This window comes from Oxyura jamaicensis, chromosome Z, assembly GCF_011077185.1.
Source record: "Oxyura jamaicensis isolate SHBP4307 breed ruddy duck chromosome Z, BPBGC_Ojam_1.0, whole genome shotgun sequence".
NCBI lineage: Eukaryota > Metazoa > Chordata > Aves > Anseriformes > Anatidae > Oxyura > Oxyura jamaicensis.
The window spans coordinates 33587105-33611055 of NC_048926.1; the positions used below are offsets into that span (position 1 = coordinate 33587105).

The 23951-nt window shown below is 38.9% G+C and overlaps 1 protein-coding gene across 18 annotated transcripts in view; it reads right to left on the reverse strand.

The window, feature by feature from the left end:
• MPDZ (multiple PDZ domain crumbs cell polarity complex component) overlaps window positions 1-23951 on the reverse strand; it is a 103918-nt gene that overhangs the window by 34770 nt on the left and 45197 nt on the right. For 13 of the 18 annotated variants that reach the window (XR_004746054.1, XM_035309499.1, XM_035309497.1 and 10 more), the window contains exons 17-23: window positions 21402-21611; window positions 19139-19255; window positions 16554-16712; window positions 12209-12496; window positions 11229-11352; window positions 6038-6236; window positions 3070-3111 (exon numbers count right to left, since the gene is read on the reverse strand). Coding sequence is in view for 17 of the 18 variants with exons in the window: in XM_035309499.1 (XP_035165390.1) it covers window positions 3070-3111; window positions 6038-6236; window positions 11229-11352; window positions 12209-12496; window positions 16554-16712; window positions 19139-19255; window positions 21402-21611 (1139 nt within the window). In the remaining variant the exon portion in view is untranslated. The remainder of the gene's footprint in view (window positions 1-3069; window positions 3112-6037; window positions 6237-11228; window positions 11353-12208; window positions 12497-16553; window positions 16713-19138; window positions 19256-21401; window positions 21612-23951) is intronic. The other 5 variants (XM_035309501.1, XM_035309500.1, XM_035309511.1 and 2 more) reach the window with 2 other exon arrangements.

Below are 23951 nucleotides of genomic sequence, written 5' to 3' on the forward strand. Positions count from 1 at the left end.
AAAAAAAAAAAAAAAAAAAAAAAAAAAAAAAAAAAAAAAAAAGAATTGCCAGCAATGGTTCTGGTGGCTAGATGATCTCAACAATCTCCTTTATGCTAAAATGTAGCAAGAAGCTGTTGTTCATAGTACAGATAGGAGAATGGCAAGTCCCTTAGTAGGAAATATATGTGCCCAGATTGAGCCCAGATGCAGAGAGGGATTGCTGACAGCAGAGTGCCCAGTATCTTTCATCTCTTATCCAGACCTTTTGAACAGGGAGCACTGGAAACTGCGAAGGGTTCCATGGTCCAAGGGTAGTGGTAGTCCTTCCCTCATCCTGCTTTGCGACATCAGCATGACAAATCAGCTAATGGGGAGGCAAACCAGATGTGCTACAGGTTCTGGGATACGATGTAGGTTTTAATTATATGAATGAATAACTGACAGTGCTAGGACATTCAAAAGGTGCAGCTCAAAGGATGCCTTCCATGCTACTTACAAACATCTCCTGAAAACTGTCTTACGAAGGTAAGCTTCCATTTCTGTGCTCAGCATAGGAATCAAGAACGAAAGAGGTTCACTCCACCATTTTAAGATTGTACGTCTAAAACTGAATGACTGTTACCTAACTGATGCAGATGAATTTAGATAGTATCACTGGCAGCTCCTTCATCTCTTTGGAAAAATTACATTATTTCTATTCTAGTGCTTAACCATGGTTCTAACTGCTTAATTTTAAGAACTCAAAGGAATATTAAATATGTATTTTTTCTCTTTGTTCTTATCTACAACTAAACATCAGTAATGCTTCAGCTATTTTACAGATATAAGCAATTACATCTACTTGCATTTTGAAAAAAAGAAATGAGGGAAAGAAAACCAAATTGCATAGCTCAAATGTATGAAAAGGTATATTCTGTGTAGGAGTTCATCTTTTTTCTTGCTTGCTAATTTCCAAAGTTCAGTGAACTGCAAAGCTTTCCTTAACTGCTCCTATAAGCTAAGCTATGTTATTGATGTGACTGTCCATGTGAATCCTTCTCCCCTCTCCATGCTATTGCTTTTAGCAATCCCAAGCACAAATACAGACTGGGGAGAGAACTGATTGAGAACAGCCCTAAAGAGAAGGACCTGGATGTGTTGGTTGATGAGAAACTTAACATGAGCCAGCAACAGGCACTTGTAGTCCAGAAAGTCAACCGTATGCTGGGCTGTATCAAAAGCAGAATGGCCAGAAAAGTAAAGGAGGTGATTCTCCCCTTCTGCTCTGTTCTCATGAGACTTGATGGTCACAAGGCTGAAGCACTTCTCTTTTGAGGACAAGCTGAGGGAGTTGAGGTTGTTCAGCCTGGAGAAGAGAAGGCTCTGGAGAGCTCTGGAGAGACCTTATAGTGACCTCCTTGTACCTAAAGGGGGCCTACTGGAAAGCTGGGCAGGGACTCTTTGTCAGGGGGTGTAATAATAGGACAAGGAATAATGTATTTAAACTAAAAAGGGGTGTATTTAGATTAGGTATTATGAAGAACTTCCTTCACTCAGAGGGTGGTGAGGCATTGGAACAGATTGCTCAGAGAAGTTGCGGATGCCCCATCCCTCGTACTGTTTAAAGCCACATTGGATGGAGCTTTGAGCAACCTGGTGTAACAGAAGTGGTCCCTGCCCATGACAGGGATGTTGGAATTAAATCATCTTTAAGGTCTCTTCCAATCCAAACCATTCTAGGATTCTGTAATTATTACTGAAATTAAAAAGAACACACAAAACCCAGCTCTGCTTAAAATTAGAGTTTTAGGGAGCATGTTTGTTAGTATTTCATCTTTGCTAAGTGTCTCTCTTTCCTGGTCCTTTCTTCTGTAAGACATAGCAAGGTCAGATTGCACTAACAGCCTTAGATTTCACATCTGCCAAGAATCTGTTCTCTGTTTAGTAGTTCATGGGCAGAAAGCCCACAGTGAATCAAATCCATCCTTTGCTGGATTGCTATTGCTGCTTGGTTTTTGGAGGTCACAGTGAGGTCTGAAGATATCCATCACCATCCTGAATGCCTCATCATGTGCCAGGAACCAGACTGAAGCCACAAGAGTGCCAGAACATGAAAAGTTCTGGGAGCCTCTGGTCAACCACGTTGACCCTTGTGCTCTAAGGTAGAAATAAAAATTCATCAAGGAATCTGAATGGCTCATCCCCAGAAGAGACTAATGTCTGCCTTAGTAAGTCACTGGGAAGACAGTAAGAGAAACAATTGCTAAGAAAGCAAATATTGGATGAAAACACGGAAGATGCAAAACAGGTGAATTGTCTACCATACACAGGGCTTAATCATTCCCTCTTTTTCATAGCTGTACAGCTTGAAGGAGAAAGTACTCTGGTGTCCTTTTTTGAGAACTACCACCCCCTCACCAAGATACACACTAGCAATGAAAGCAGCGACAATGGAAACACCATGGTGTACATATGAAAACATCTGTAAACACAAGAATGCATGCAGTACAGAGGAACATTTATCACATGCTTGACTGAACAGCCACACAAAACCTTGAAACACCAACAAACCAAGTAACAATGTATGGAGAATGTTCAGCAGAAATAACTGTCATTAATAAGTAAGTTCTAATTTGAACCTTTTTATACATGAAGAAAGTAAATTATAAGTGCTGCAGAAAATTTTACATTGATTAATCCTGGTATCAGTACATTGTACTCGGGACAACTCTAGCAGTGAAGCCCCATAAAAGCACACACTCCCCTCCCACACACATGCTCTGAACACATCTGGGGTGGCTGTCATTAGCAGTAATTTTTTTGAACAAAAACATATGTATTCTGGTTTTAGGAGATATGCTATAATCTTCAAGTTTTAAACCATATATATACACACATAAATATATAAAAAAAAATATACACACACACATTTTTTTCTATATACATCCATACATGCACATGCACACACACAAGACAGAGAGAGTATGTACCTAGATCTGGAAATATCCCTGACATTATTATAGATGTAATAAAAGCATGGCATGGAATGATTTTACAGACAAGTTGCAACACCGAGCCATAATGAGTTTCTGAATCGCCAATACTCACACATAAAAGAGGGCCTGATCATCAGCAGGTGCTGGAGAAGATCTAGAATGTGAAGCATACGATGCAGCATCTTTTTACAACGGTGTTAACAAATGTCACTGTCTCGTGCTGAATGTGAGAGGCATACTTATGTAGTTAAAAGTGTGAGCTGCTTTTTTTTTTTTTTTCCTTTCTCCTATTTTTTTTCCATCTCCACCTCACCTATACCTCCCCCAGAAAGTATCTGATCTGTCTACAGCAGTGATTATTAACAAGCATGCAAAATAGAATTGCAATCTATCTTCCATTCCTTGATCAGGAAATCATCCACCACACTTTAGCTTAAGGAAGGTGAATTCTGATTCAGATTAGTAATTATCTGACAGATACTAGAAGCAGCTGCCACTAAGCAGAAAACTTATTACAGAAATATAAGAGCTCCTGGAATGGTAGAGTATATGAAACAGAATGCATTCTGGTAAGGCCACACGTGGTTTTCCACAAGCAAAGGGAAAAAGAAAAAGAACACATCAAATGGAACTCAGATTGCTGGCTCCTGAACTATCAAAAATTGAATTTCCTTGAATAAAATCAAAAAGCCTTTACACAGCAAGTAAGAATGGCTTCCTGTGCTTTCAGTAAATAACGTTTGCCACTGAAAGACAGGTTTGAAATTAAAATATTCCTACTTAAGCACTTTTTGGGGTCGATGTGGTACCCCCCAAAAGTTCAGCTTAATAATTAATGTGTCAGCTTTGCAGCCCTGTATGGACAAAGGAATAATACAACCACATTTGAGTGGTTGTACACCCTTGTTTCCCTAAGATAATGCCAAAAAGTTTCAATGGTTGCTTATCAGAAAGGCTGTCCCTTAGATCATGAATCACATCATATTAACTGTGAAACAGTGTTTATATAACTCTTCACCCCTCTTCAAAAACAGGAATAACTATCATGAGATAGTGCTCTTGATTTGGGACACATTTACCCACACATTTGTATCACAGTATTTTTTTTGGAATCTTGTACTTCTCCTGAAAGTGCAAATTATTGAAACATTTAATTATGCTGATAAAGTAGATTTGTAGCAAAACTATGTAGGCCAAAAAATATTGTCCATATTCTTGCAAGATTCCTTTAGAAGCTAAGAAAGGATATGGCATTTTATTTGTCTGACAGACAAAAGATGACTTCAATTTAAACTCTTATCATGGGAATGCACCAAAGAACATGAACATAAAATGAAAGTTAAAATTCTTAAGTCAGAATGTGAATACCTCAGCTTCTTACAGAAGGAGGTGATGCACTTCTCTTTGGGACATCTGAATGTTCACATCTCATATGAGATTTTGGGACATCTGAATGTTCACATCTCATATGAGATTTTGGTATTTCCAATGTATCTGGAAAAAGACTAAGACTATAAAGCAAAACTTATGTTCACATAGAACAAATGAAGAGCTATAAAAGGATAAGCACAAAAAATGAACACATCTGTGTTGGATCACTTAACTATGGCACTAATAAAAGACTTTGCAGAAAAAATTGTGCTGTGGCATATGTGTATCTAAGCAGATGTACAAACATATTCATATGTACATACCAACTGATTTCCGTCATGGAAGTTGGAATTACAATAGATTGAAATCTTACAAAAATAATATCAAGTTTTATCAACATTGACTTGCTCATATTCACAACAGCACTGTCTATAAATGTAAACAGTTGTATGAGCAGAACCCACCACTCAAACAAGCTTGTGTTAAGTCCTGATCCCACAAACATGACAGCCATGGGGCAGACATTAAACCTTCAACCCACAGTGAAGATACTTTGCCCACCTATTCTCAGAACGCCAGGTCTCTTCAAAGGTAGCGTATGACTGAGGAACAAGCGAATGCCCTGCAGTCCATTTTTAACAGATAGAAACTACACAGTTACACTGTGACTGAACCGTTCATTTTCAAGGATATGTTTTTTTTATGTTTTTCTGTTTTTGTTTTTGTTGTTGTTGTTGTTTGTTTGTTGTTGTTGTTGTTTTTTAAAAAAGAGGCTTCTATTAATATCATCTCTGGTAATTCCATTAGCAGACCTGACCCAGTCCACAGTAACACAGGGCTCAGAAAAATTATTTTTTTCTTTTTTTTTCTTTTTTTTTAAGATGGAAACCCAGCACTGACAAGTCTGGAGCACTGGTCACAAGCTCCGGAACAACTCATTTCTAGATCGTGGATATATGGGCAAAGTTAACTCCACAACTATGATAGTTAGAAAGAATTGTACTTTAATGGAAAGTTAAAATTCTGTAAACTGAACTTGAGAAGAAGAAACTTTCTCATTGAGCAAATGGATTTTTCAAGACTCAAATACTTCAGGTTTAAAGTAGTACTCCGAAGTATAGATATCTGTGTATGTGAGCAAAAGCTCCTTCATATGTATTAATGAAAACCTGGAAGTGACTTCACAGAACAGCCCATTTCTGCTGTTTATTACAGATGTACTGACATTTTTTAAAATATTACTTTTCTGCATTAACATCAGGTATCATACTTCCTGTCTGATAGTCAAAGACAAAATCCGTAAGAAAGGTCTCCATCAGATGAAATCACATGTGCAACTGCCAGACAGTCAACCTTTCAGAAGCATGAATACCTTGAGAAAATCCTTACTTTGTTTAGCAGAGTCATACTGTAAATGTAGAACTCTAACAAATCCTATGCCTTCAATATAGCCGGATAGGGCAGTAACGATGATGGGAACTAATCACAGCAATTCTAAGAACACCCAGAGCCTCCCACACAAGTGATTTTATCTTTCAGACTTACAATGCTGTAATTCAGTAGTGAATTATTCATCTGAAAGGGTGATTTAAAGATAAATCCACACAGTGAAAACAAACAAAATTCTGATTTAAAAAAAATGCATAAATCTCACCAGATTTTGATTATTAGCCCTTTCCTACCACAACTACTGTTCGAGGTGTACCTACTTGATATCTGGTCCAATAAGCGAATGCCTTCTTAACATAGCTCGGGCCTGTGCATTGGTTAAGTTAGTGGTTGACTCTTCATTAATGGACAGGATGCAGTCTCCCACACCAATCCGTCCATCACGACTTATCGAGCCTCCATGGATGACACTACGGACTATCATTCCTGAGCCATCTTTATTGGAACTTACTGTCATCCCTACAGTGAAAAAGGCATGAAACAGGTAAGAGTTAATACTATCCCTGAGCCCCAATTCCAAACAACAAGAGAAAGAAATACAACGAGAGTCTGGGAAGGCAGGAGACAGCCACTCGACCTGCCAATGTCAGCAAGCCTGAATATTGCCCTTATTCTCCTCGAGTTTATTTCTTCTAACAGGAGACAGGAGTTACAAATCACAATCACAATCACAGTATCTTGACTTTATCTTATGTTATTTCATGTATCAAGCTCAATATAAGAAAACAAAGAGCAGTGGAAATTTTAAGCAGAAAATAAGCCAACAATCACATAGATCTCAACGAAAAAGGAAACAGAATGGCTTCAAAAACACCCTGAATTTGTAATTCTGAGTAGTTGATTGAGTTCATCTGCCACATGTCAGTTTGGTTTATGATGGTTCTTTTTAGGAAAGGAATTAAAATGATTAAGGTATTAACTAGAAGCACAGGGATAACACAAAATAATCTTCTGTAGAAAATTATGGCAGCCCATTGATTAGGCCTAGAAGAGAATCCTGACTTCTGCAAGAGCATGTGCACTACTGACAGATACAATCCAGTATTTGATTTGCATGACAATCCTACCAGTGGTAAAGCAGGACACTGCTTCTTGAGGCTTATATGCACCATTTAACTCCAGGTTCTTTTCACACTGTTGACACTTCTAAGAAAAAATGTTCTTCAAAAAGGCAAAGGAAACGTACCTGCAGGCCCAACATAGTTTTCCCCTCAACATCTTTGTTGTGCCAAACTTGTTTTCACTCCTTTTTGTGCACTGACCAACATGAATGTTTTCTTTAACAAGTCAAAGCAACTGAAACAAGAGTGCCTTATACAGGAAGATTTACTAGAGAAAGAAGCAGTGAACACCCCACTTGTGTTCTCCTGGTTTTGCATGTAAACTTCAAGATAGCAAGCAACAGGAGTGAAGTTCTGTATTCATCATCTCTTACGTTCTTGTCCAGACAGAGCAGAAGGAAAATGATCTTCAAGGAGAAAGCTACCCAGAGCAAAGCCTTCAAGGATACTGATTACAAGAAAATTCTAATCATTAATATATAAACATGACTACAGAAGACAAAGACTGAACACATTACTCTGTGAACTTAAGACTGGCGGAGACAGGCTGAACAATAGAAACTGGCTGAACAGAGTTTAAAAAGCAGCTGTAACCCACAGGCTACCCAGATTCAGTCAACCACATAAACATCTGCCTATGTATCTGTATCAGAGAAAAAAAAATACTTAAAGAACACTAATAGAGACACTCAACTTGTGCTTTTTCAAACTCCTTACAGAAACCTTTACAAAAATCTCTTACAAATCTCTTAGTGGTCTTGGTTCCTCACATTCCCTTGCAGTTGAAATCAACACAGTTGTCTAAGCTGTAAGAAGAAGGCCCTGACTAGCTAGGAACTGTCCAGTAAGTGGATGAAAAGCTTGACATGGGACAGCAGTGCACACTTGCAGCCAGCAAGGGCAACTGCATCCTGGGATTTACCAAAAGAAGTGTTGCCAGCAGGGTGGAGGAGGGTCATTGTCCCCTCTGCTCTGCTCTCATGAGACTCCACCCACATATGGGGCCTGCAGCAAAAGAAGGATGTAGGCCTGTTAGAGCAAGTCCAGAGGAGGTCACAAAGATGATCAGATGGCTGGAGTACCTGTCCTGTGAGGACAGGCTGAGGGAGTTGGGGTTGTTGCTGGAGAAGAGAAGGCTCTGGAGAGACATAATTGCGGTCTTTCAGTACTTAAAAGGGGTTTATAAAATAAGATGAAGAGAAACTTTTTGCTTGGGCAGACAATGATAGGACAAGGGGAAATAGTTTTAAACCAAAAGTGGAGATTTAGATTAGAGGTTAGGAGGAAAGGAGAATCTCCACCCTCTATTGGATGTGGGGGGAAACTTAGTAATCAGAGATGAGGAAAAAGCTGAGGTGCTTAACGCCTTCTTTGCCTCAGTCTTTAACAGCAAAACCCGTTGTTCTCTCAACGCCCAGTACCCTGAGCTGGTGGAAGGAGATGGGGAGCAGAATGTCGCCCCCACAATCCATGAGGAAATGGTTGGCGACCTGCTACAGCATTTGGATGCATGCAAGTCGATGGGGCCGGATGGGATTCACCCGAGGGTACTGAGAGAACTGGCGGAGGAGCTGGCCAAGCCGCTTTCCATCATTTATCGGCAGTCCTGGCTATCGGGGGAGGTCCCACTTGACTGGCGGATAGCAAATGTGACGCCCATCTACAAGAAGGGCTGGAGGGTAGACCCAGGGAACTATAGGCCTGTTAGTTGGACCTCAGTGCCAGGGAAGCTCATGGAGCAGATTATCTTGGGTGTCATCATGCGGCAGGTGCAGGGCAAGAAGGCAATCAGGCCTAGTCAGCATGGGTTTACGAAGGGCAGGTCCTGCTTGACGAACCTGATCTTCTATGACAAGGTGACACACTTAGTGGATGAGGGAAAGGCTGTGGACGTGGTCTACCTTGACTTCAGTAAGGCATTTGACACCACTTCCCACAGCATTCTCCTCAGGAAACTGGCTGCTCATGGCTTGGACTGGCGTACACTTCGTTGGGTTAAGAGCTGGCTGGATGGCCGGGCCCAGAGAGTTGTGGTGAATGGAGTCAAATCCAGTTGGAGACCGGTCACTAGTGGAGTCCCCCAGGGCTCGGAACTGGGACCAGTCCTCTTTAACATCTTCATCGATGATCTGGATGAGGGGATCGAGTGCGCCCTCAGCAAGTTTGCAGATGACACCAAGTTAGGTACGTGTGTCGATCTGCTCGAGGGTAGGAAGGCTCTGCAGGAGGATCTGGAGAGGCTGGACCGAGGCCAACAGTATGAAGTTCAACAAAGCCAAGTGCCGGGTCCTGCACCTGGGGCACAACAACCCCAAACAGAGCTACAGGCTGGGAGATGAGTGGTTAGAAAGCTGCCTGGCAGAAAAGGACCTGGGAGTAGTGGCTGACAGTCGGCTGAATATGAGCCAGCAGTGTGCTCAGGCGGCCAAGAAGGCCAGCAGCATCCTGGCTTGCATAAGAAACAGCGTGGCCAGCAGGTCCAGGGAAGTGATTGCCCCCCTGTACTCGGCTCTGGTGAGGCCGCAGCTAGAGTACTGCGTTCAGTTTTGGGCCCCTCGCTACAAGAAGGACATGGAGGTGCTCAAGCGAGTCCAGAGAAGGGCTACAAAGCTGGTGAAGGGTCTGGAGAACAAGGCTTACGAGGAGCGGCTGAGGGAGCTGGGACTGTTTAGCCTGGAGAAGAGGAGGCTCAGGGGTGACCTTATTGCACTCTACAGGTACCTCAAGGGAGGCTGTAGTGAGGTGGGGGTTGGTCTATTCTCCCACGTGCCTGGTGACAGGACGAGGGGGAATGGGCTAAAGTTGCACCAGGGGAGGTTTAGGTTGGATCTTAGGAAGAACTTCTTTACTGAGCGGGTTGTTAGTCACTGGAATAGGCTGCCCAGGGAAGTGGTTGAGTCACCATTCCTGGAGGTCTTGAAAAGACATCTAGATGTAGAGCTTATGGTTTAGTGGAGGAGTTGTTAGTGTTAGGTCAGAGGTTGGACTCTGTGATCTTGGAGGTCTCTTCCAACCTAGACTATTCTGTGATTCTGTGAAATTCTTGACTCAGAGGGTGGTGAGAAACTGGGACAGGTTGCCATGAGAAGTTATGGATGCCTCATCACTGGAAGTGTTCAAGTTCAAGCTGAACGGGGTGCTGGGCAACCTGATCTAGTGGGCTGCAGCCCTGCCCATGTCAGGGGGTTGGAACTAGGTGATCTTTAAATTCCCTTCCAACCCAAGTCTTCCTATGATTCTATATTCCTATGTCTAAGAAGCTTATTCATAAACACAGGACGTCACCGGGAGCACTACACTCAGCTCTGAGGCTCCCGGCACAAAAAGATTACTGAAGTATTAGAACAAGTTCAGAGGAGAGCCAAAAGGATGATCAGAGGGCTCAAGGAACACCTCTCCTTTGAGGACAGGCTAAGAGAGTTGGGGTGGAGCAGTTGGGGTCTTCTCCAGCATGGAGAAGAGAAGGCTCCACTGAGATCTTACAGCAGCATTCCAGTCAGGGAGAGGACTGAAAGAACAAGGAGGAATGGTTTAGAAGTTAAAAGGGTATTTTAGATACTATGAAGAAATTCTTTAAGCAGAGGGTGGTGAAGCACTGGAACAGGTTGCCCAGAGAAGGATGCCCCATCCCTAGAAGTGTTCAAGGGATGGGATGGGGCTTTGAGCAAGCTGGTCTAGTGGGAGGTGTCCGTGCCCATGGCAGGGTGTTGGAATTAGATAATCTTTAAGGTCCCTTCCAATCAAAACCATTCTCCGATTCTATGACTTGAGGACAAGGAGTTCTCCAGCCTGTTGTGCCTGTTAATGCCACAATGAACCTCTAGTCAGGATGCTAAGGCTGTTGCAGATTGAAGATCTTTAAAAATCTGAAATTCTCTAGAAAATTATGACATCTTTGAGTCACAAATACTATCTATTAAATATATTAATTACCTGATTTTCAAAAATACTGAAATTTATGATACATGTAAAAATCATTATCAAGGAAGTGAATGGCTTGTTTAGATCCTTTTGACCATCTTCAGAAAACAAGATGATTTCACTTTTACATGTATTTGAATCTGCAACTCTTTTACCACAGGCGTTCTTTTGTTGTTGTTTTTGTTTGTTTGTTTGTTTTAATCTCAAAACACAGCACTTGTTAGCCCTATCCTGTTTTTCCACCGCATATGCGCAGACAGTAAAAAAAAATATACGAAAACTGTACTGTTAACATTTGAGATTGACTAACTTCCTTTATAGAAAAAAAAATCCTTAGTGAGAATGGGCACCTTATTTGCTGTTAAAGGTGACAGCAACTGGATTAATCTTTACTGGTAGAACAGGAAACACAGGAGAAAAACAGAAAGCATGTTCCTGAACAAATTACAAAAAATATTAGGTACTTTACCTAGACTTGAATTGCCTTTTGCAATAGTGATGGTCTTCTCATACATATTTTTGACTGAATTTGGGGTTGTGGAACTTCCCTCCACGGATACTGAGCAGCCCTTTTCCACTGAGAGCACTTGATCCTAACACAAAAGGAAAATAACATCAGTTCAGATTGACAATATAAAAGTATGACTAGACACACACCTTAACTCATCTTACGTTTTACCAAAGCTATAATTAATACAGATTCCTTCTAAAGTCACTAGAAAAGTCAGTCTATCAAAGGTCAAACTCATATATGTGCATTCACTATGTAACATGGAATGTATTGCAAAGTACATTTTTAATTTGGGGACACCAGTTACACTCTTAAAATAAGTGGGATGAATTCAAGAACTCACTGACTCACTCACCAGAGATGCCTCTCAATTTGCCAGTGTTAAAGTAATAAAGCTAATATAAAATTGTCACTCTTCTAAGAATTTCTTAAGTAATCACTGAATTGAAGGAATAGTAATAGGTCATAGCAACTGTCATATAAAGAAAAAGAAAAACTGTATTTGCACACGCTGGCATCACAGGCTAGTATGGAAGTTGAACTGTGCAACCTTGCATGAGTACCGGGATGTAACGTCTTCCAGATGTCCACATCTCTGCAGAATTTAACAGAATAGCCTTGCTCTAGACCCCTGGTCTGCCCAACGAGAACACCGTGTTCCAGCAGTGTCTTGTACTGTGAGTATGAGCACACTTTCAAACACCCACCCTATCTCCAGTCTCTGGGAGATTACTATCTTGAAGCTGTAAATTATCTCCTGTTTTGGCTACATCCACTAAATTTTAAAGTTTTGATGTCAGCTACCACATTTGACTCTTGACATTACAATCAAAGAACCATATGTGGGTGCTAGCCAGCATCAATTTCAGTATTAGATTATATCATTTAATAATGTCTTTCCATGGTTTGTTTTTTATTATTAAAAAAAATAAAATTACTTTTCCAGTGCCATCAAGCTGCATGGTAGTAGCTAGGCTTGTACTTTGTACAAATTCTGCTGTTGTCTGAGATCCAGCCCAAGCTTCTGTATTCTCACTTTCATTTTGGTTGATAACAGAAACATCCAGAGGCAAAAAATCCTTTTTAGTAAAAGCAGCTGCAGTTTCCAGATTTTTGCCTGCTACAGATTTTTGCTCTCTCACTCTTTCACTCAGATCCATGTTGTACAGATTCTTGTTGGATATATGGTAATCAGCTGCTGCATTTAAAAATTCCTCTCCAACAGCCTGTTAAAAACAGGAGACAACAAATAATCATTATTATTTTGTAGTATAATTAAAATTTGTATTTCATGCTAAAATCTTAAGCAGAAATTAATGTAATGGAATTGTTGTGGTTTTGGCTGGAATAGAATTATTTTTCTTTGTAGTGGTTCACATAATGCTGTGTTTTGGATTTTTTATGAAAATGGTGAAAATGGTGGTGATAACCCTCTGATCTTTTAGTTGCTGCAGAGCAGTGCTCACACAGAGCCAAGGCCTTTTCAGCTCCTCATGCTGCCCTGCCACTGAGGAGTCTGGGGATGCACCAGGAGCTGGGAGGGGACATAGCTGACCAAAGACATATTCCATACCATATTATATCATGCTCAGCAATAAAAGCTGGGGTAAAGAGGAAGAAAGAGGGGAGGGAGGGGACGTTTGCAGTGATGGTGCTTGTCTTCCCAAGAAACCGTTACTGAGGCCACACCTGGAGTATTGAGCCCAGCTCTAGGCTCCCCAGTAAAAGAGGGACATGGAACTACTGGAACGAGTTCAGAGCAGAGCTGCTAAGATGATAGGGGACTGGAGCACCTGTCATATGAGGACAGGCTGAGAGTACTGGGCCTGTTTAGCCTGGAAAAGAGAAAGCTGAGGGGAGATCTCATCAATGCATATAAATATGTGAAGAGACAGTGTCAAGAGGATGGAACCAAACTGTTTTCAGTTGTGCCCAAGCAAAAGGATGAGGGGCAGTGGGCACAAACTGAAGCACAGGGAGTTCCAGCTGAATATGAGAGGGCACTTCTTTACTTTGAGGGTGACAGAGCACAGGAATGGGTTCTCCAGAGAGGTTGTGGAGTCTCCTTCTCTGGAGATATTCAAAACCCGCCTGGATGCCATACAGCACAACATGCTCTAGGTGATCCTGCTCAGCAGGGGAGCTGGCCTAGATGATCTTCAGAGGTCCCTTCCAGCCTCAGCCATTCTGTGAAATTCTGTGATGAGCCCTTCTTTCCTGGAAGTGGCTGAACACCTGCCTGCCAATGGGAAGTGGAGAATGAATTCCTTGAGTTCTCACACTTTTACCTTTCCAATTGTCTCCCCCATTCTACCTGGGGAGAGTGAGCGAGTGACTGTCTGGTGCTGAGCAGCCTGCTAGGGCTAAACCATAACAAGAATTCAAGAATTTAGAAGTGTTTGTTGTTACATCAGTGTCTTCAGTAGATTGTTACAGGCATTTTTCTACAGAATTTACTTGATTCTTCAGACTTCTTCTATTTTATAACAGAAATCAATGAATATGAAATTACTGCTGAAGGCCAAATTCTAATATTGTATCATTCAGTAAATTTTCACTAACTTCAGCAAAGCAGTGTCCACTCAGACATCCACAAATTAAGACACAACCACCACCAGCAACTTACCAAAATTAAAGCACACAAGTGTCATCCTAAGGTAGAAGAAATTTGCAAGACCAAGGTCTTTATTTTCACATCACTTTGCTACAAGTAATTTCAAGCAGCTTATAAAACAACCATGCAATCTGATTATCCATTTAACTGAAAAGAAACGTATTTCTATACCCCTTCCATACAAAGAAGAAACAGTAAAAACTCAGTCAAATCTCAGCAAATAAATGAACACAGAAGTTTCATAGTGTGACAGCTCTGCAATACAATGATGCAGTTACTGAAGTTTAGCAATCAGTACTTATTGCTGGTGTCATTATTCAAAGCATCATTAAAAGGACAAATTTCCTTATATGAAATTTATTTAGATTTCCAAGATCCTAAGGTCTCCCATTTCAAGTATTTTTAAGGAATTTCAACAATCACTAGCTTCTGGAAAAATATCCAAATATTCTCTAGCTCAGCTTTCAAAGTAATTAATTTTAGAAACATGTAGGCCATTAGATATTAAGAAGATATATCAAAGACTAAGAGGTTGGATGTATAGGTTCTTTATCAATATTAGGGAATTTTCTCTTAAATGCAGTAAATGTAGTCACAAGAATTTCTACCTCTACCTGTTTTAGTTTTTATCTACTATCTTCTTCTACTTTTCCATAAAGTGGGAAAAAAACATGATTCTCCAATTTATTTTCTAGTATATATTAAATCAAAATTCACATGATTTCAAGATATTTTGCAACATGTTGTACCAACAGTCTTATTTTTTTTTTCCTCATCATTCATGAGGTGCATACATGCTTGCTTTGTACCTAGACATCATCAAAAAAGGTTCACCTGTAAACAATTGGTTTAAGTAACATCTGAGAAGATAATTGAGCAAGGCCTAAATACAGCTAATCTGCATGATGTAATCAATGAAATAATTTCCTACCTTTTGGAGAACAGAACACCAAGACTATAATCTATTTAAATAGGTTTCAAAGAGAGCTGTGACACCTACTTTTAACTATGTTTTGTATTCATTTCCAAATCAGTGGGATGTATGCGTTACAAAGCCCCATGAAGTGTTCAACATTTACTCCGTATGCCACACGTGTATTAAAGTAGCAGTATATGCACATTTTTTAATTTGTTTCATTTAAGCAAAGTCAACGCTTTGATTTTTGAAGACAAAATTTCAGGAATTTTCAACAAAATCTGGTACCTCTTTAGAGCACTTTGATTAGTTTAATTTAGAATATTTTTTCATCACCTATTTTTAAATTGACAGCAAAGGTATTCAGAATCAGCATTTCAACTGCCCTTGTCGTCAAAAATAGCTGAAATACCTCTGCATTCCTTGTTACACCTAATAGAACTTTTTTTCATTTTTACTGCATCTCAATTGCTTCTAAAGTTTTCTTTTACCAACCGGTTTCCTTGCTATATTTACTTTGTGAAGCCATTCATAATTGCACAACGTAAAGTATTACTTGTAGAGAACACTCCCTTCGTACTTAGGCATGGAGAAGAACAGTGAAATGTCATGACCATAATGTTTAAAAATGAACAAACAAACAACAACAAAAAAAAACAACAAACAGAAAATAAAGCCATCTTTAAGTCAAAACCAAAAATAACTTAAGGATTAAGTTTAGGATTAAGAGCAGGAACATGAAATATAATGTAAATCTAACCTCTGTCTCATAAAAGGCTTCTCAGCATGCAAAATGCATAATCCATTTAAGTAACAATTATGGAATTGAACAATGCAATCTGTCCCACTGGCACAGCAGAGATGTGCTCTTCTGTGGATTGGGAGAAGCTATTAGAAGATGAATTTAGCTTTCCAAAACAATGCCTTCTGTGGGCCAAATATATAAGGGATAAACGAAGATACTCTGGCTCAGGCATGAAGAAAAAAGCAGAAGCTACTCTATTGAAGACCACAGACTGCAAACCTAGAAAGAAATCCCTACAATATTTGGTTCAAAGACGGTGAGTGCTTGGAGAAATTACTCTGAAGACTCTGGATTAGTGAAATAGATCTATAGATTGACAAGATGAAGGATCATGAAAAAACACGGAGAGAAACAAAGCCAACTTTGATACAATCATAAGGGTATGTGACCAGCAAGAATTAAGATACTGGTCTTTGTAATATTATTGAGAAACTTAAAAAAGAAATTAGTAGCAATCAGAGGTTTGATATCCTTCATATTTAATTACAGTATAATTATGAACAATTTATGCAAGAACAAAGTAAACTGATTAACAAGTACTCTAACTACAAAGGAGTAAAAAAGCAAAGCTTAGGATGAAAACTTACTAAATCTAAAATTCTGTAGAATGATGCAGTTATTTTGTGTTACCACTCTTTAATATGCTCTGAAGTAATACCGGTGAAGTTTTCTTTGTAGTGCACCACAGCTTTAACATTACAAGTATCTCACGGTATTCTACCTGGCTATACAAAACACATCCAAGTTTTCAATCTTCCACCTGCCTCTCTCTTCCACACAGACAACTGCAACACACCAGGATTACCTTAAATAAAACCGTACCTTAAAGTGGTAACAAACGGTTGTGCAGATGGAACAAGGACAACATCTAGTAATTCAGCTGCATACACTGAGCCTTTTCACATTCATAAGCAAGTTTTAACATCAATAAAATCATCCTTATTTTACCTTGGGAGCTGACGAGGGAAGGGAGAGGGTGTAGTTCAGCTCATCACTACAGGCGCTGCCATGCAGAGCTAACACTGAAGCCTGGAACGTGTCACTCTCCGGAGAATACTGAGATTCAAAGGTGGATTCATCCGCTAGATCTGCCTCTCCAGAGTCCACCTAATAACAGAAGCAATTTAATCAGCCAGGCTGTCTGTAACCTTCGTACAATGTAAGCCCCAAACACATGTACCTCAGTCGCTACTAACTGACTGACACTCCATTTTTTTTTCCCCTCTGTGTTTTACAGTGAGGTTAAATTTGTACAGCACAGTAGGAAAAATTTCTTCTTCCAGTTACAAATTATGTTACTCCATCTTCAGAGATAGCAAGGAACATCTGAATCAAAGTTGGAGTCTAAACTGGGACAAACTGTAGGGCTGAAATAGGCTAGTGCCTCCTAATAGAAATATGAGGTGTTAGCAACTATTATTTTCTTTTACAATAATTCTTTTGAAAGAATTAAGGCTGTAAAAATAATGAGCTTCACTTAGTGACACAAAAGAAAAGAAACTGCAACGCTTTCCAAAACATTTATAAAAAGTCAGATGTCACAAATGTTTCTTATAATTTTAAAAATATTTTATATTTCACAAAAAGATTAATACTAAACTTTCTCCTATCTTACATATGAAATAAGATTTTAAAAAGATGCAAAACTTGAGCAGTCTTTTTACGGGTATTCTTTTTCTTCAATGCAATATAATACACAAGTCTTAAAAAGAATTTTCAAATACTAGAATAAAATTAGGTCCTAAAGAACTTAATTCATGGTGCTTCATATTCTATACTTTAACTATAATTTTTTCTCCCCTAGCAGAGCTCAAGGAAACATCGTATGCTAACAAAAATGCTCAGTGGAGTTCAGAACCATGACCATACTGTAAACTTATATGAAGCAGCTAAGCGTAACCATCCATCTGAAGAGATGGGATCTAAGTGTTGTTTTGCAGCTTTTGATGTTAATCACAAAATTAAATCATTCACTGTCAGATGGACAACAATAGCAAAAATCTGCAGTGACTTCAAAAGATTGATTCCTTTCTGAGGTACAAACGATCTGGTTTTTGTTGTCTCTACCCTAAAGACTTAACATATAATTCAAACTACTCCTTTGGTGTAATTCACTCTCAGCTCATCTTTTGGAAAATACACATCAGTGATACTGAAGCTAAGCCCTAAATAAGGGTTGTGTAAAAAGGGGAAAGACTAGAAGAATCTGAGCATAGATTTATCTATTAAAATCAATTCCTTGTGAATGCACTCTGCAAACACATCCTTGAGTAGTTGATGATTGCATATTCAGTTTCATATTTTGCATATTTGACAGGCACTTGACATAGCTGACAACTTTAACCATATAATTATCTGCTATATTCATTATCCTTCAGCTCGGTTTTAAGTTTTTGTTTGTTTTTTTATGAATCACATACAGAACTCAAAAAGTTAAGTCCTTAAGATTTAGTCTGATCTTTTTTTCTACACATCTTTAATTAAAGGATATTTTCAATACATAACCTTGTTTCTTCATACTTCTTTCTCCTCTATAAGTAGAGTAAGGCAAATCCTATTATGTTGAAATAACTAACAGTTTAACTACTTCATCAAGATAACAAACTGAAGAAAAAAAAAGTCTTGTTAAAAAACACATTATTAAAAACAGCTTGTTGTTTGCAAATGTGAAAAAATATCAAACACACTGCAATCAGTAATTCAGAGATTTTTCCTTGGAAGGATCCAGTTCAGGTTTTGTTTTGTTTAATTTGTTCCTTCAATGAATTAAGTTATGGTTTTCAGTACAAACTGTTTACCTACTCATATCCCCAGAAAATGGGGGCCAAACAACTTCTACATAAGTCCCAGATCAGTATGAATAATCATGAGAAGATATGTTTGGAATTATTTTTTTCTGTTTATTTGTTTTAGAGTCCTATTTCCTTTGACATTTTTCTTTAAATTCTTAACGGTAACTTTTGAGCTATGTAAGGCAGTGAACTTTTCGGTAAGTTACATTCTTTGTACAAGTGAACACATTTTGGCTTGCAAATCTCATAATCACTGATTGATGCTGAAGTTTAAAGAATACTATCAGGAAAAAAATGTTGGTAGCTTTTGAAGATGGACAGCATTCTTTGTAAGGCTGGCTTACATGCAAAAAGAGTCCCGAAAACTTTTTTCAAGACAGCTAGGAAAGCATTCATATATTATGAAACACAGGCAAAAAGATTTATTTACCAAATGAGCACATGAACATTTCTCTACACAAGCTAAGATTTTCAAAGGGATGCAAGGAGACATGATTGGCCATGATCTTTTGAAAATCTCAGCAAAATATATTTTTTTCTTTTTTCTTTTTTTTTTTCCCATGCAACAGCCAAAATGTCTAGATGCCAGTTTCTACCATTTGGGAATTCATCTCAGCTATAGTGCATGAGTAACATGGTGATAGTAAGCACTAAAAGATAAGCATGGACAGTGACAAAGCAACCTTTTTTCATTATGAAATGCAAAGACTTAAGAAATCTTTGTTAAGTTGGGCCACTAACCAGAGCTAGATCAGCATGGAAGAGGGCTGCATCAGCTGGCCCCTCCTCCTCAAATGACTGGGCAGTGTAGAAAAAGCAATCTTCCTTAGCAGAGACATAGCCCTCTTCTGGTGAAAGCTGCAGAAAGAACGAAGCTCTGAGTTGGATTGAGTGGCCAGGACACAGCGTGTTCAAAGTGCATTATGTGAGGGAGGTTTAGAGAGGCAAATCAATTCCAAATGCAGCAGAGTTCATTTCAATCACAGTTATACTGTTGAATTGGTAAAGAGGTGTTTTTTTTTTTTTTTTTTGTTTGTTTGTTTGTTTTTGTTTTTTTTTTTTCCCTCAAAATTATCTGAATTGATTCAGCTTCACATGTCACTTCAGATGCTCAAGTAATAAAAAATACCTAACCAGCTTTACCACAGAACCTACACAGGTTAGTCTAAATTCATTCTCAATTCATTCTGCTCTTACTATGCATTTACTAGAACTGACAGAGCTGCTACAAGAGACAGAGCCTAACAGTGCAGGCCGACACAACCTCCCAGGCTGCAAAATATTCATGTTCAAAGGAACACCGAATCCACTGCCTGTATTTTAAGGTGGTGTCTGCCAGGTCTAACAGCCTCCAGAGGACAAAACATAATTCTAACTGCAAATCAGCACCTTTTTCCAACATAATTTGATGTTAGTTTCATTCAACCGGTATTGCAAAGAAGCCAGTGATTACTCAAAATGTCTACTTAACCAGTAAAATTATATGTGACATATTAAAGTAGAAATGCAGAATGTTTACAAAATTCCAGGAACAGAGACAGAACAACCATGAAGGTTCTCTTTCAGAGTTCATTTTTAAGTAAGACAATGTTGATTTGCAAGACATTTTAGTGTATGACAGTCTCCACTATAAAAATGAATCTCACAAAGAAAGTTTAAAAAGTACCCTCTTTACTATGAGAAGGAAAGTTTCTATGAACTTAAACATCAGCCATTCCCTCCTACCCACTTCACATGCACTGAAAATGAAAATTTGGTATCTGCATCCACAAGGATTACGAGATTGTCATTGTGTAAAAAGCAAAAATGAACTGCAAAAAATCACTTAGCTTTACAAATACAGTGAGACTGATCTTTCTACATATAATAACGATGGCATTCTACTGATTTGAATTTATAGACACTGGGGACACTAGTCCATGCTCCCACTTTGCTAGGGATAATTCAGGAAGATAACTCTCAGTGGTAGGTATGAGGTAGATTTTTTTTTTTAAATTCACTGACCTGAGATATCACTAAGGAAGTACAGTGATAAGAAATCACAGGAATCTTTAATTAGTTGCATCACTACATAATCTTGAAATACATGTTTATTCTCCTGGCCAATCTATATTCTCCTTTATTTGTAAATCATGACACTTCCATATGCAAGAGGAACAACTGTTCCATATGCAACAACTGTTCCACATAAGAAATGTGGAACAGTTGTTGTGCAAATAAGCACTCTTACCAGCCCTCAGAATGCAGAGTACATTATTAAAATATAACCGCACAGATGCAGAACTGTACAGCATCCATACTGACATACTATTTCCATAACCCTAAGTCTTCTATATCTGGAGTTCTTTGTTACCACTGAAGAAGACAACGTACAATCCAAATCTTAAGGTTAATAATCTCCCTCTTAGAACTCATTAGGTATTTTTCCCCAGAATGGCTACAGGAATGCAATTATTTAACCTCATTCTTCTAATTGCTAGAGACTCCTTTCTAGAATCAAGCCCAGAATTATTTATGGCTCTACCAAAATAACCAGCAGGTGCTGAGATACTTTAAGACTATTTACCATTCTTTAAATTAAGTACGTGGTCTGTAAAGAAAGACTGCTATACCTGTAGCAGACCAGACCTTATGAAGTAGTGCAGTAGGCAAATTCCAAACAACATAAAACTTTATTTATGTCACCACCTTCCACATTCAGAAAATCTTGTAACATGTAGAAAATTAAGCCTAGTGGCTTGCAGCCCTGAAATACTGTGGTAATTGTAAGATGCTTCACTATTTCTCTGCTAGGACACCAGCGTGCCAGGTCCTGAAATCACCACACCTGTCACACACTATGCAGGCCATTCCTGCATGCAAGGAATCTCATACAGATAGTCTTCTGGATTTCGTGCGTCATCTGGCTGTATTCCAAAGCACAGAAAGCGTACACAGAAGTCAAGATCATTAGGTACCAGCTAAAATGACATGAAAATTATCCACAGCTTTCCCATATCCTTACAGGCAGTGGTTTGGCAACTCCTATTTTAACTGTTCCTGTTGGGGCTCCTTTCAGTGCTTGCACTGCTTCCTCCAGGCTGCCATTTTCCAGGTTGATATCATTGACAAACATAAGCCGATCTCCAGGAAGAAGTCTGCCATCTTGCTCAGCCACACCACCAGGAACTAATGAGCGAATTACAATTACGGTGTTTGCTGGGTCAACAGGATCCTGATTGAGTAAAAGAAAGAGAGATATTTAATTTTATTTAATCTATCTTGGTAGGCTTATTTTATGCATGTACTTTTAATGACCCACAACACAGCCCTGCTCCAGATGAACCCTCAGCAGGAACACATAACCCTGTCCATACAGCTGTACCTTTATGCTTCCTTCTGTCTTCCATTCCTAAATGTGAAAATCTTTTCTAGGTGATGTTCCATCACAAATCACTAGCATAAAACACTGTTAAATAGCTGAGTGCAGTATGTACTGTAATGAGCAATCACATCAAAAATGTAAATACTTCCTACAGCTATGACACTGTGCAGACCTCATCCTTTCTTATACTTAGCTGTTTGTGAATAGAGATGGACTGTTCAGACTGGGGAAAGTTAACAATTTCTAGTGGAACAAACAGCTGATTTCAAGAACTACCATGTACTTCATGGCACCAGATCTTGCTCAGCTGGGAAAGCAAATTTAAAGAGTAAAGTCCTTGTGTGTGCCTAACCAAATCCTTTACAAGACAGGAACATACCAAGAGAGCAACAAGGCACAACAAAGTCAATCTTCCTTTCAAAAAGAAAACTGTTTTCAAATCTCCATCCTCCAATGCACTGATATTTTTATAAATAAGCTAACATCAAGCTCTATGAACAGAAAAGTATAGTTCTGTTGTAACAATCGTAACAGGTACACAAACTTGCATTAGTTATAGAAATTACATTCACAAGGAAGATTATTAGATGTTAATGCTTCCGACACATGGCAATTCACTTGCGTGCATGTACAGAAAAATATGAGACATACATAATAATGTATCAGCTTTACTGATAGCAAAGGAAAGAGAAAAGCAAACATCTACAAACTGGAAAGCAACTATAACATTTATCCGTGCCAAAATGTATATCTGAAAGGATGCATGTCATACAGGCAGCAACCAAAATTAGAATTAGAGACCGCTGAAAGCTAATGTGAGAGAGAGGGGTTGAGAGAGGGAGTGGGGGAGAGAAGACCCTTAATATATCAGGGCAATTAATGCAATAAAGAGAATGCCATGAGGAAATAAAACTTTACAAGTTGAAATATAGCTAGCATTTCTGGACGTTGTGCTTGGACCTGAATACTGATACTTTTCTCACTATTTTAACAACTATTTAAACTGCCATTTGAGATGATACTGCATGACGTATTTTTTGAAAAAAATCACCTTTCTAGTGTCTGTGATTCTTATGTCCCCCAGAGTCTTCCCTGGGGTATGGAATAAAGTACCCAGGCCTGCCATTTTATAAAACATCAGAAATACAAAATTAAGCTTCACTTTAGTCACTGTCTATGGAAAACTAATTAAAAATCGGATGGAAAAAACAAAACACAAGCAAAAATCTTACTGTAAACTTAGTTTATTGTTCAGAGTCTTAGATGAAGATAGAACTTTTAGAAACAAACTGAAATGTTTTAACCCCATATCAAAGGTGAGAGCACAGGACACAAATATTTATAATATAAATAATAATAATAATAATAATAATAATAATAATAATAATAAAGTAGGTTTCAGAAAGCTTCCTAGGCCTGGAGGATATAACTGAACTCACAGTTGTAAAACACGCACAACAATTTAAGGTATTTCCAACAACTCTTAATAAACAAAATGTTTTAAATAACTACATGCACAACCACATTTTTTATCTACATTTCAGAAAAGTCTGAAGCAAAAATATGATTTAGTTTGTGCTGATACGGACTCCAAATACTCAGGCTCAGCTATAGTGTCTTATTTAAGAGCACTAAGAGTAACACATTAAATCATAACTGCTGTTTCATAAAAGTAGTACTTGACTATACCTACATCCTTCAGTTTAAAGCCTGTTGGGACACCTACATGGGCAACCTGCTCCAGGGAAACTGCTCTGGGAGGGGGGTTGGACCCAATGGTCTCTAGAGATCCCTTCCAACCCCTACAATTCTGTGATTCTGTGATTACTAAACTACACTGCTCTTCACAGTTATCAGTGTAAGCAACCTCCAGATGCAAAGTACAATGTGTATACCCCTTAGGGAAAAGATCCAGAGGAGACCTGCTAGACCACTAACCATTCAGGCAAAAAAGCCTGTGCTGACCGGAGGGAAAGTTACTTGACTTGGATCAGAGATTAAAAAATATTCACTGTGACAACTGGAAACACAGGAGGAACATTTGTTGTATCCTGACTGAGTGGAGGCAGGAGACAGGCACTCAGCTGCTCTGACACAGGGACGCAACATGAATCACACCTTGAGATGTCCAGGAATTTTCAAGTCAAACACAAAATGAATGAGAATGTCTAGGCACGTCCTAGATAGCAG